The 13,548-nt window shown below is 37.9% G+C and overlaps 1 protein-coding gene across 1 annotated transcript in view; it reads right to left on the bottom strand.

Moving 5' to 3' along the window:
- Positions 1 to 5,357: 5,357 nt before the first annotated feature.
- Positions 5,358 to 13,548, bottom strand: part of LOC101557490 (sulfotransferase 1 family member D1) — a 28,879-nt gene continuing 20,688 nt past the window's right edge. The window contains exons 7-9 of the mRNA XM_004621688.2: positions 12,530 to 12,624; positions 6,011 to 6,191; positions 5,358 to 5,476 (exon numbers count right to left, since the gene is read on the bottom strand). Coding sequence (XP_004621745.1) covers positions 5,364 to 5,476; positions 6,011 to 6,191; positions 12,530 to 12,624 — 389 coding nt within the window. The 3' untranslated portion in view covers positions 5,358 to 5,363. The remainder of the gene's footprint in view (positions 5,477 to 6,010; positions 6,192 to 12,529; positions 12,625 to 13,548) is intronic.

Genomic DNA, 13,548 nt, shown 5'->3' on the forward strand with positions numbered 1-13,548 from the left:
ATTGCAGGTATGTGCCCAAACCCAAACGGAATAAATGGAAACAATTGCAAAGCAATTATGCTCTTAGGAGAAGCTAATAAAGTTATCCTATATTCAAATTAGGCTTACTTTAACGAGGAAATAAAATTTCCACAAATTGTCAATCTAGCAATTTTTGGTCACACTGAACTCCAGAAACTGAAATCAATGACATAAACAACATATTCTGTATTCTGAAATGTCCTTCATGTGATGCACGTGTACACAGAGGCGTGGATGTGTGTGCAGGGCTGGAGGGAAGACAACAGTAGAGGGGACTGACTGACACTGATTTCCTTTTCCCTGCAATAATGTAACAGTACTGAGAAGATACCCATCTCTAGCATATCTCAGAGGAGTCCCATTGAACACAGATATATAAATGATCATTGAAAGCCGACTAGGTTCTGCAGAGCATAAGCTACACCAAGTTTCCTGTGTGAAAATTGAAATGAGGGGGAAACATTCCAATTACAAATACGTTTAAAACAGCATTCACTCCAGGTACGGTCTGTACACAGAGAAGGACTAAAAGTTATGTGTGGAGAAGAAATTTTACCCAAAACTTGGAAGCTGAAACAGAAACTGCAAGAAAAAAAAGATTTATAAAAGCAAGTCTTTGACCTCACAATTGAATCCCCCTTTTCTGTTTTCACAATACGTTGCTGTTACTGAAAGGAAGTCTGGGATCAGGGTGGTCCTGGATGCAAGGCAAAGGAAGTTCTGTGAGGCGCTCCTCTGGCAATGAAAGAAACAAAGGTCGAGGATTTGATCTGAACGTGTTAATCACCAGCTTTGCAGGCAGTTAAGATATAGAATGTTTGATGTGTGTGCACAGAGTCAGGCTCTGCTATTTCAACAGCTGGCAGAGTCATGAAGCACTGGGAAGGAAGTGGCTTAGGGTAGTAGCAGGAAGTAAGGAAATTCAGAAATTGCTTAGATATGAAGGGCCCAGCACGCTTCAAAGCATGTAAGAGAACGGGATAGGAAAGGAACATGAAGGATCACTGCATGAAAGCTTTCTGCTGCTTGACAAATTGAATCGATGTCTTAGGACTATTTTCCATTTTAACAGCTTAAACTGTATGATGATATATTAATGTTATATTATAATAGTAATTTTATATTTATATAATAATTTGAACATAGTCACACAACTACTTTAATAATCATTTTCTATTCAATAAATAAATGAGGTAAAATTTTTGGTCAAGATGAAATGGGTCTGTGTGTATTTAATCTCTCAGAAAAAAGTTCCCTTGTCATAGATAGAACAAACAAACATATGAACACATATACAAGGAGAAAACTACTTGGAAAGTATAAACAGGCAAGACAGCGCTGTTTATTGAAGAAAGAATATCTGTTACTTTAATCATTTCTACAACTTTGTACCTTTATCTGGGGGGTGGGGTAGGGAGTTATGCTCATCACCTAGACACAGAGGGCAAGTTTGTGTGTAGAGCAGAAATTTTACTTAGAAACATACTCCTGTTATGCATTCTTACTACCCTTGAGCTTATATGGGATGCAAGAAATTATATAGGAGCAAAATATTCAGAAGTCTTAACTAGTGTCAGGATACACTTCTATGACCTTTTATAACCTTGCTGTGTGGCACCATCTTTGATCCTTCATGGAATAAAAAAGAGCCTCAGGGAAAATTCCTCAGGTAATCTCCAGTATTTCAAGGTAAGAAAGGGTGGAGCAATGGAGTGATTTAGCTTATCCTTAGCTAAGCAAATGTAAACTGGTTTCAATCTTTGATGATAGGCAAGTGAACAAACATGTAGAGTCAGGAAAAGCTCAATGGACATGGGAAGCTTTTTTTTTTTTTTGCTTTTTGGGTCACACCCAGCGATGCTCAGGGGTTACTCCTGGCTTTGCACTCAGGAATCACTCCTGGCGGTGCTTGGGGGACCATATGGGATGCCGGGGATCGAACCCGGGTCGGCCACGTTCAAGGCAAATGCCCTACCCGCTGTGCTATCGCTCCGGCCCCGGACATGGGAAGCTTTTAACAAAAAATTATTTATATATTTCTATTTAGTTTTGGTTGTTTGGGTCCCACACCTAGAGATGGTCAGGGCTTACTCCTGGCTCTACACTCAGGGATCATTCCTGGCAGGCTCAGGCTCGGCAAACGGGAATCTAGGTCAGCTGTCTGCAAGGCAAATGCCCTATCCCATGTACTGTCAATCTGACTCATCATTTTGTATTGAATATTTAATTATCTTTTTAGTTTGGTATGGATGTAATTACAGTACCACACCTCTCACCAGAAAACAGTTCCTATAGCCAAAAATCCCTCTGCACACTGCACACCTCTCAGTGCTCGCTCTCTCCCTCTTCTCTGTGACTTAGATGCAAGTGTCCTTATGTCCCCTCTGGGGATGCAACAACAGCCTTTCGGGACTCTGATGGTCACTTTTGAGATACTGACTAACCAGGCCAGACATTTCAGTGCTCAGAGCCCCACTGTACTTTTCTGTAATGTTAAGGACATAGTGCTTGGTCATCTCTAGGTCTACTCTCTACCCAACAGTGCTCAGGGAGTCATGTGGTGTAGGATAACATAGCCTCAGGTAGTTTAGGTTTATTGGGTTACTCCCGTCACAGTGCTCCCATTCCTCTGTGTTTATTTGTAGCTTCTTTCTTACTGTTCTGTTGACTTGTAAATACCGTTTTTCTCTTCTCCTTGAGTCCTTTGCATAGTTTATTCAGAGCAATGTCCTTTTTGTATGGACACAGGAAGACTTAGCAAATGCTATGCTTTTATAACCTGGGAGTCATTTGACTCTACATGATATTTTCCTCCTGGGCATCTGTTCTCTCGACCTAAGCCTCAGCTGCCCTTACTTCCTAGCACCCCCAAAAGCAGGGTCCCGACGAGGGACGAGACGGACCCAGGGCAAGCGGTGAGTTATATGCTACCCTGGCATCGAGATGGGCCTGGCCAAAGTGCCTAATGCTTAACTATAAGTTAAGAGCTTGATCATGGACAAATGTTGTCATGATCCAAACAGTGATAACTAGATTTGGACCCTGCTAGGGTGAGGAATGATTAATCTGGCCTGAGTGCTGTGGTTTAAGTCTGTGGCAAGATGTTGCCAGGAAAGCTGCCTTGCAAGCCTCAATGTATCTCTTGCTATGTCCATACAAAAATAACTAGTATTAAGATGCTAATAAGTGTTTGGACTAAGGAAAGGAAAAAAAAAACCTTAAGAGTCAGGAAGGGCTTTGGAATGCCCTGCCCTCAGGAAGTGCTTTCTTATGTTGATTTTGCTTCCTGGCTGGGTGTAGCCTAGAGGACAAGGTGGGAGAGAGAAGTAGGAGGGAGACTAGAGAAGGAGAGGCTGGAATTGATGCAGAGAGAGGCCGGAGCTGGGAGTGTGGGAGATGAGAAAGATGAAAGATTAAATAAACGGTAACTAATCAGCAACCAGCTTGGTCCTCGTTCTTCCTTCGCCTGTCCTTGACCACCGGCCATCCTGGTCAAGTCCACACACTGCGGTTCCAGAGCACCGAACGCAGGTGGTGAGACAGAGCTGCCCAGAGAGCCCGTGAGTGCACGCGCCCCTCGGCGTGCCTTAGTTTTTTACAATTTGGTATTAGAAATAATATTCCTATGCATATAAAACATATAGACCTAATTTCAAAGCCATCTTTCTGGGCGGTAGTACTCCTCGTTTTTTTTTTTTTTTTTTTTTGTCTTTGTTTCTCTATTAGGACTATAACCAGTGGTGCTTGGGGCCTACGCTCAGGAGGGACTTTCGGAAGTGCTCAGAAAGCCATCCGTAGTACCTGGTGGTGATCAGGCTATGAACCAGGCAGGGTCAGATGCATACAAGACAAGCCCCTTAACCTCAATAGTACCTCTTCAGTCCCTAGAAGTTTTGTCTTAAATTCAACTGCAACACCAATTACTGAATGTGCCTCGGACTATAATATAGTAACCATAGTATAGCAACCTGGGCACAGCCCAGAATTAGAAACCTGTTGCAACCTTAATTTTGAATATTTGCTTGCAACCCAAACGTGCTCAAATTTGACGCTACCATAGGCCTTACCAAACTTCACACTCTTGGACTTCAGGGTGTTTCCCAGCCCTGCGTTAGTCTGGCACTGTGATTGCTACCAGGTATTAGCAAACCGAAACCTTCTGATAGACACATGAATCTTCTTGCTGCCACAGTGGCTGTAGGGCTAACACCAACACGGACCTTTCCATTTATGTCTTGATCTGCTGTATATCAGCACTGCAGCCACTGCCAGGCACCTGTAGTGGAGAACCCAGCTTCAGAGCCTGGTTTGCTAGAGCCGAGAGCTGTAGGTGCTGCAGTCACTGGTGACTGAAAATTCCCAGATGTCCAGATCAACGCTAACTCAGAAGAGGAGTGACGGTCTGAAATGAATGAGCATGTATCCTACATTGCCGTCCAGGCATATCCAAACTCAGACCCTGGTCCCTACTCCTCCATAACACTAGGTACAATGTAGAAGTGGGGAAATGCATGCGAGAAAGTGTAAGAGAGATATTTTTTAAATTCTATTAGAAATCAACTTAAAGAGGTAATCAGGAATGAACATTGCATAATGATTATGGAATCATTACATCAAGAAAATTTAATACTCTAATAGCTGCACCAAATGTAAGAACATTAAAATATGTAAGGCAAGTAACTATGAGGTATGAATATAGATATCAACAGCAATGGACAAAGGTGTATATTTTTATTAGCTTTCAATAGTCTCACGTCAATGATATGAACTCACCAATCAAGAGACACAGAAAACAAAATGGATCAAAAAACCCTAAACCCAATGTTTTGCTGCCTACAAGAAACACATGATAAATAGTTTCAGAATCAAAAACTGGAAAATAATCTTAAAATCTTTCCAGTATCTAATGTTTAGCAAACAATTCTAGGGAAGTAAATTTTGAAAAAAAATTCATTAATCTCATATTACAGTGGTTTCATTACTAGCATTATCAGAGGAATCAATATTCTTATGGAGATATTTTGGGGTGATAGCCATTTATGGATAGATTATATCTTTTATACCTTTATAATAAATTCAATGACTAACTTAAGCTCAAATTTAAGAAGGCATATAAATTGAGAAAATTTAAACTTTATTTAATCATATACACTTTAAAAATAGTAAAAACATTGTGAAAACTAAATTCATAGTATTAATCTTTCATGTAGGTTTTATAATCAAGAAGTATCCTATTGCAAAACATTATTAGTAACATGAAATATCACTACAGAATTCACTTTCACTAAATGTCTGTTTTATTTATTTTTCTGTAATTGACTGTAAAAAAATTGGAAAGAATATCAAATCTCTGAACGAAACTTCACAGTAGAACTCTTCATTTTCTTTTCATAATCTTCTTCAAATCTCTCATACTGGGCTACTGTGAACTGATTCTTCCAATCTCCAGAAATACCTGAAATTTAAAAAAAATAATTGAAGTTTTGAGACTACTACATCATTTCCTTTAAAATTCTATCTTATTTTATTGAGTTGGAATCATTCATAGTGATGCTTGGGGACCATGTGTGGTGTCAAGGATTTAAACCAGGCTTGGTTGTTTGCAAGGCAAGTGTTATAACCATGGCTCTTTTTCTCTGGTCCCTATTATCTGTTTTTATATAAACTAAATGAACTTTTCTTTGGCAGCAGGCTCCCTAAGAGTGCTCATTATATTACTTAGATTATATTACAGTAACATAACATTACATTACTTAAATAACTAGTATTACTTCAATTGAAACATAAGAAAATTATTTAATCTCTACGATCAAATAGTACTGCTATTTGTGATCCCTGGAACTATAGAAAATTGTGAATATGGTCCTTTCTTAAATTATCTTACCAAAATGCTAAATCTATTTTTATTTTCTAAAATTACCCATTTACCATCTCATAGTATTCCCATGCCCATGATGTCACTAACAGAAACCTGTATATGGCTTCTCACCCTTTCTCATGAAAGGAGACACAGAATGATCCATATCAGATTTTGGTGCCGTGGTGTAGTTTGCACTAGGATTCTTCTTCATCACATCAAAAGAGCTATGGTAGAGAATTTTATTCACAACTTCTTCTGGAAGATCTTTCTCCAGAAACTTTAATAATTTATGAATTTCACGCTTTGGGTCCTAAAGGAATTGCAAAGAAAAACAAGGCATACTTAGCCATAAATATGTAGTGCATTTATTAAGATTATCCATAGTTAATGTGATAGAGGAAATTATCATATATTTATATTAAATTTTGATTATGCCTTCTAATGTACATAACCTATTCTTGGTTATAATAGCCAACAATATATCACTGAAAAACTAGCTTTTCAAAACAAAAGGAATGTCAAATGTTTGACTAATTTCCAAACACAATATGAAACACATTAATTTTTAAAATAAGAGTGGTGATTAATTAATTAATTAATTAAGCTCCAGTTATCATCAAGTTTATTTTTCAAAATGCCTTCATTTAAGAATGGATTAAGACAGTTCTTTCATTATTTTAGCTCATCCAATATAAAATCAGATGGAATGTTTAACATTTGAAAGTTAATGCTAGACTCTCACATTTTTCCAAAAAATATTTAAGAAACACATTAAAATAATTTTATGATGCCAACCCTACTCTAATGCAAAAGCAACACAAGTCAGTACAAGAAAAAAAAAAGGTCATATCAATAATTAACACTGGTGCAATAACCTAGACAAATTGACAATTTCAACCATTCACAAAAATTTTCATGCATAATGATCGAGTATAATTTATTGATGCAATTCAAGGATGGTATAACATCTATAAATAAATCAATGTGCGTTAAGAAAAAGAATAAAAATCTTATGATAATCTCAATATAAACTAAAAATTATTTGGCAAAATTCAGAGTCAATTTTAGCACAGCGATTGGGCGTTCGCCTTTCACATGGCTGACCCGAGTTTGATTCCTCCGCCCCTCTCGGAGAGCCCGGCAAACTACTGAGAGTATAGAGCCTGCACGGCAGAGCCTGGCAAGCTACCCATGCATATTGGATATGCCAAAAATAGTAACAAATAAGTCTCTCAATGAGAGACGTTACTGGTGCCTGCTTGAACAAATCGATGAGCAACAAGATGACAGTGACAGTGACAGAGTCAATTTATGACAAGTTTCCCCTTAATGTGAGTATGGAAGGAACATGTCTAGATAAAATAAATATTGGCCATATGGCAATAATTCAAAGATAATGTACTCAATGATGTAGTTCTTGAAATCACAGGAATATCATTAGGCAAGAAAAAGAAATGAAAGTTACAGAATAAAAGTTAAAGATTAAAAAAGAAAATTTTATTTCACTAAATTTTATTTCACAAAACTAATGAGTCCATCCAAAATCTTTTATTTTAACAGATAGATATACTTTTTATACTGCAGAATACAAAATTAACATATAAAATTAATTTTTATCAAGTTACACATAATAACTCTATATGAAAGATAATTCAAGAAAAGAATCCCATTTACAAACATATCAAAATAGCTAATACCTAGGAGTAAATTTGATCAAGTATGGTCACAATGCTAAAAATTAATGAAAAGAATGGAGTCACAACAAATTGATAATTATTATAGAAATCAATGCTGTGATATGACCATATGCCTGAAGCCATTAATAGGTTCTGTGCAATCCCTTTAAAACTCACAAGAGTAGGACCGAAGAGAAATTACCAAAGGCTAGGGAGCAAGGCTGACATGCTTGAGGTGTCAAGATCAGAGCCCCAAGAACTATGGGGTTCCTTCCAACAGTGAGTCGAACACTGGTGCCCCCAGCACCACTAGTCTTGTGCATTGACTCATCTAGACTATATGGCTAGGCAGAATATTGCCCTGTCATCCCTTCAAGCCTCTTTAAAAGTTACAAGAACATTTTCATCAAACTGTCACTTTCACTGTCACTGTCATCCCATTGTTTATCGATTTACTCAAGCGGGAGCCAGTAACGTCTCCATTCGTCCCAGCCCTGAGATTTTAGCAGCCTCTCCTTACTCATTTTTCCCAACAATTGGAGAGGCTATTCTCTGGGGCAGGAGGAAATGAGACCTGTTATTGTTACTGTATTTGGCATATCAAATACGCCATGGGGAGCTTGCCAGGCTCTTTGTTGCAAGCAAATGGATAGAGATGAAATATTAGTCAAGGCAGGCAAGCGCTATCCAAAGAAAGTCAGAGCTACAAATTAGAAAACAGCAACCTGGATATAGAAAGTGAGGTGGGCAAGTTAGAAGAACCAGCATTTATTTTTAATTACTCCAAAATATGCATATACTGACATTTAAAAGAATAAAAACACACACTAGGCTAGAAAAATCATAATTTTTTTTTCGTGTTGGGGTTAAAACACAAGGCAGGTAACCCAGTTATTTACATCCTGACCCAAGCAAGAAATTTACTTATTTGTTGATTGTTTTGAAGCCACACTAGAAAATACATTCAAAAAGTTAGGAACCATAAAACACCAAGCAAGTTTTAAACTATTGAATAAAGATGGAATTATTATGTTTCCTAATTTCAAACTGTATCATAAACGTGGCAGAGAGTCTCTGGCCCTCATGCCTGGGCTGTCTTCCCCAGGGCCCCACGGAGGGGATAGGCTCCAGCTTCCCTCCCTGCCCCAAACAGAGCTCCTGCGGCCGAAGACCTTAGGAGCCTTAGCCAGAGTCATGCTCAAGGCCCCTCTCCACACACTGGATGAGCCTCATGCATGAAGGTACTGGCAGAAGAACCCAGGTGTGTGGCACCTGGGACTGAGACCTCCAAGCCTGCTCAGATGGAGGCTGGGCCTCTTTTAGCCAAATTTCCCATTTTCCAGTAGATAGCAGGTCACACCCAGGGACTGGCCCCCCGCGCCCTGTAATCCCACCAACGGCCAGCATCCAGAGACTTAAAAGCAAGTTCCTGGAAACGTGCAGCAGCTTCATGGTCGTGTGACATCTTATAGCCTACTTCTCCCTCTGGGAGAACGGCAGGCTACCAAGAGTTTCCTGCCCTCATGAGAGAGCCTGGAAAGCTCCCTGTGGCGTATTCATATGCCAAAACCAGTAACAATGCTGGATCTCATTCCCCTGACCCTGAAAGAGCCTCCAATGCAGCATCGTTGGGAAGGACGAGTAAGGAGAGGCTTCTACAATCTCAGGGCTAGGAAGAATGGAGACATTACTGAGACCGCTGGAGAAATTTGACAATCAGTGATGATGATGATGATGATTGATGATGATGATAAACGTTTAATAAAAGAACTAAACGTTTATCATCATCATAGTAGTTGTAGTAGCATAGTCACATACATCACTGGGATAAAGCAGAGTCCATTAGAAACAGATACAAAAATATTATGATTCATGACTAACTTAATCATGAACAACTTTCCAATTGTATATCACATGTGGTTTAATTTTTTTTTTCTTTTTGAGTCACACCCGACAATGCACAATGGTTACTCCTAGCCCATGCACTCAGAAATTACTCCTGGTGGTGCTTGGGGAACTGTATGGGATACTGGGAAGCGAACCTGGGTCAGCCACGTGCAAGTCAAATGCCCTACATGCTGTGCTATCACTCCAGCCCCTGTGGTTCAATTTTTTTAAAAAAAGAACAAAACACACACACACATAAGTGGCCAATAAATGTACAATAAAACCAAGGTTCAAGAATACTTAATGGGGAAATCTCTTCAATAAACAGTATTAAGAAAAGTAGGCAATCATATGCAAAAGAAGATAATTGCACTGCTGTATTACCCATATGAAAATTCAACTAAAAATAAAGATAAGACAAGAAATTGCTTAAATTCTAGAAGAACATACCATGTTAAATTTCTAAACTTTAGTCTGGGAGATGACTTTTTCACTCACCAAAAGCACTAGCAATAAAAATTAAAATCAACAAGTGTAATTGCCTCAAACATAGAAACTTTTGCACAAGAAAATGGCAAACGAAATGAAAAAAATCTGTCCAATGAAATGCGTGAAAGTATTTCCAAAGCAGTAAGCATGTAATACAAAATTACATAAAGAACCCACAACACAAAAGCAGAGAAAACAAAAAATCCTATTGAATATAGGCCAAGAAACTGAGTAGATGTTTTGCTAAGACACTTAAATGAAAAAGTAACAAAATCAGAAATCATTTTGGAAATGAAACAGATTACAATCAAACACTGCTTCACACATTATCTTTCAAAAAGGTAAGAAATAGGCCTTGTGCATAATTGATCACAATTCAATAGATACCTTGATTTGTGCTTATAAGTGGATGGACTGGAGAGAATCATTCTGAGTGAATAAGTCAGAAGGATAGGGACTGATATAGAATGATTCCATCATTTGTGGGATATATATATGCATATATATATATATATCACTGTCACTGTCATTCCATTGCTCATCGATTTGCTTGAGAGGGTACCAGTAACGTCTACATTGTGAGCCTTGTTGTTACTGTTTTTGGCATATCAAATATGCCATAGGAAGCTTGCCAGGCTCTGCCATGTGGGTGGGACACTTGGTAGCTTGCTGGGCTCTCCCAGAGGGACGGAGGAATCAAACCCGGGTCGGCCACATGCAAGGCAAATTCCCTACCCGCTATTGCTATTGCTATTGTTTATATATATATAAACCCCTACAGTATAAGACCAATATCCAAGGTCAGGCAAAACTGGGATTAGGTGGACTAGTGGTTGGAAACTTGCCACAAATGTGTGAAGGTCAAACGGCAGGTTAGGATAGAAACAGGGTCAGTATAACAGTAATAGTTAGAAATGATCACTCTAGACATGGACTGAGTGTTGAAAGTAGGTAAAAGGATACACATGGTGACCTTTCAATATCTGTACTGCAAACCATAATGCCCAAAAGAAAAAAGACACAGAGAGAGAGAAAGAGAGACAGAGACAGAAACAGAGAGACAGAGAACGAGAGGTGGTGGGGGTGGAGCATGGGAGGGAAACTGAGGACACTGGTGGTGGGAAAGGTGAACTGGTGAAGAGATGATTTCAACCATTTTATGACTGAAACTCAATCGTGAACAACTTTGTGTATCTCACTGTGTTCAGTAAAATAAATAAGTAAATAAACAAACCAATAAATAAACTGGTTAAGAGAGAAAAAGTGAAGGTTTTCCTTCTAGCCATATCAGGAGTGACCCTTGGGCACAGAGCCCGGAGTAAGTTCTAATTATAGACAGGTGGGCCTCCCACCCTCAACAGCAAGAACAAAAAAGATAAATAGAAGAGTTGATGCGAAAGTGCTGCTGTGAACGGTTCCTTGTAAATCGCTATAAACTAAACTAAACTAAACGTAGAACTACCATACAATCCATCAATTCTATTTCTGGGTACTGGTATTTCACTATCATTTCCCCAGCTATCTGCATATGCATCTTTTTTCATTACAGTATAATTATGATAACCAAGACTTGGAAACTACCCAGAAACCCAAGAGCCAATGATAGATGAATTAATAAAGAAAATGTGAGACACAAACCTACATGTATTTATATTTATATATATAAATATACTTATATTTATACATGATGCACATGTTTATATCTATTTTCTGAATTATATGTACATTCACATGTAGAATAAAATGTAATTTATCCATAAAAAATATGCCATTTGAAACCACATGGATAAAACATAAGACTTCATGGCAAATGAAGTTATTCAGAGAGAGACTAACCTTGCATTTTCTGTTTTTTTTTTTCTGCTTTTTGGGTCACACCTGGCGATGCATAGGGGTCACTCCTGGCTCATGTACTCAGGAATTACTCCTGGCGGTGCTTGGGGGACCATATGGGATGCTGGGATTCGAACCAGGGTCGGCCGCGTGCAAGGCAAACGCCCAACCTGCTGTGCTATTACTCCAGCCCCTAACCTTGTATTTTCAAACTGATATGTAGAACACAAAACAAAGAAAAAAAATTTAACCACATGCTGAACTCATTGACATCAGAAATAGGCAGTTTCCAGAGGTGGGGGATAACTTGTGGATAAAATAAATGAAGGATATTAAAATTCATAAACTTCTAGTTATAAATAAATAAAACTGCATGGAGGTAATATATAGTGTGGTAATTATAGTTGATAATGCTGTATATTTAAAATTGCTAAAATAGTGGATCTTAAATTTTCTTATGACAAGAAATATATTTATTACCACGTTGATTAATGTCAATTTGACATGTTGTGATGAAAACTGATCAATATACAGACATAATAATTGTTATCACGCGCACCGGAAACTAACATTTCAGGCAAGAAGAATTCTAGAGAGTTATTATTTAGTTATATAAAATATGAGAAGTTTAGTTTATGTAATCTGAAAATAACTGCAGGAGAATCAAATGGGTTCAGTGAATGTAAAATGAAAAGGTGACACCAGAACAGGTTTGAGAAGTAAATGAGGAATAAATAATGCTGAAATTGATGAATATTCATACCTCTTTCATGTCTTCATAGAATAGGTAGAGGATGCGATAATCGTTCTTTTTCTCCCACCAGCCCTTCACGTGGTCATACCAAGAACCAAAAGCAACTGAATTGATAGATAAAAATTCAAAATTAAAGCAATTTAAGGAAGCAAAAAATTTCTAATCATACTATGTCATAATGTTATTAGTGCTTATACATTGCTTATTAAAAGAAGAGGAATTTTAGGACAGAAGAAGTATATTCAAAAGTCTATTCATGCTGAATGCATGCTGAATATTACTTGGAAAAGCAAGAAAGGTATTTTTTTCTTAGTATCAATCATACCTTAAGTTTCATCCATAACTAATTTAGATGAGAGTCTAGACTTAGAGATGATGGATGATAAAATAAGTTAATACTTTGTAGTATGATGCAGTGGTATGAATGTACTTTTTTTACTTTAAAATGACATGAATTTTTCAAGGGATGGAGTGAGAGGGGAAGAATTTCCCTGAATTATGGTTCCACCAAACTTAATGATTTTAAATACTATTATACTGTTAGTATACATAACAAATACTATTCTATAGTATGTATGATGCATACTATTTCAGAAAATGACTGATGATTGTAAGTTTTAAAATCACAATCTTTAGTTATGCTTCCAATCAGTTGTAAAATTAGATACTTCCAATTAGGAGTAAAATTATATCCCTAGAATGGGATTTAATCCTCTGTAACTGAGATTTGATTCCTTACAGGAAGAAGATACTACAACGAAGATACACACATAAAGAAAATCATGTTGCACGCGGCCGACCCGGGTTCGATCCCCGGCATCCCATATGGTCCCCCAAGCACCGCCAGGAGTAATTCCTGAGTGCAAAGCCAGGAGTAACCCCTGAGCATCGCTGGGTGTGACCCAAAAAGCAAAAAAAAAAAAAAATCATGTTGAAGACATATGGGGCAGGTAACTGTCTATAAACCAATGATAAAAGTGAGAGGAAATAACTATGAAGATACCTTGATATGTAGAATTGTGAGAAAA

The sequence above is a fragment of the Sorex araneus genome, chromosome 5, assembly GCF_027595985.1.
Source record: "Sorex araneus isolate mSorAra2 chromosome 5, mSorAra2.pri, whole genome shotgun sequence".
Taxonomy (NCBI): Eukaryota; Metazoa; Chordata; class Mammalia; order Eulipotyphla; family Soricidae; genus Sorex; species Sorex araneus.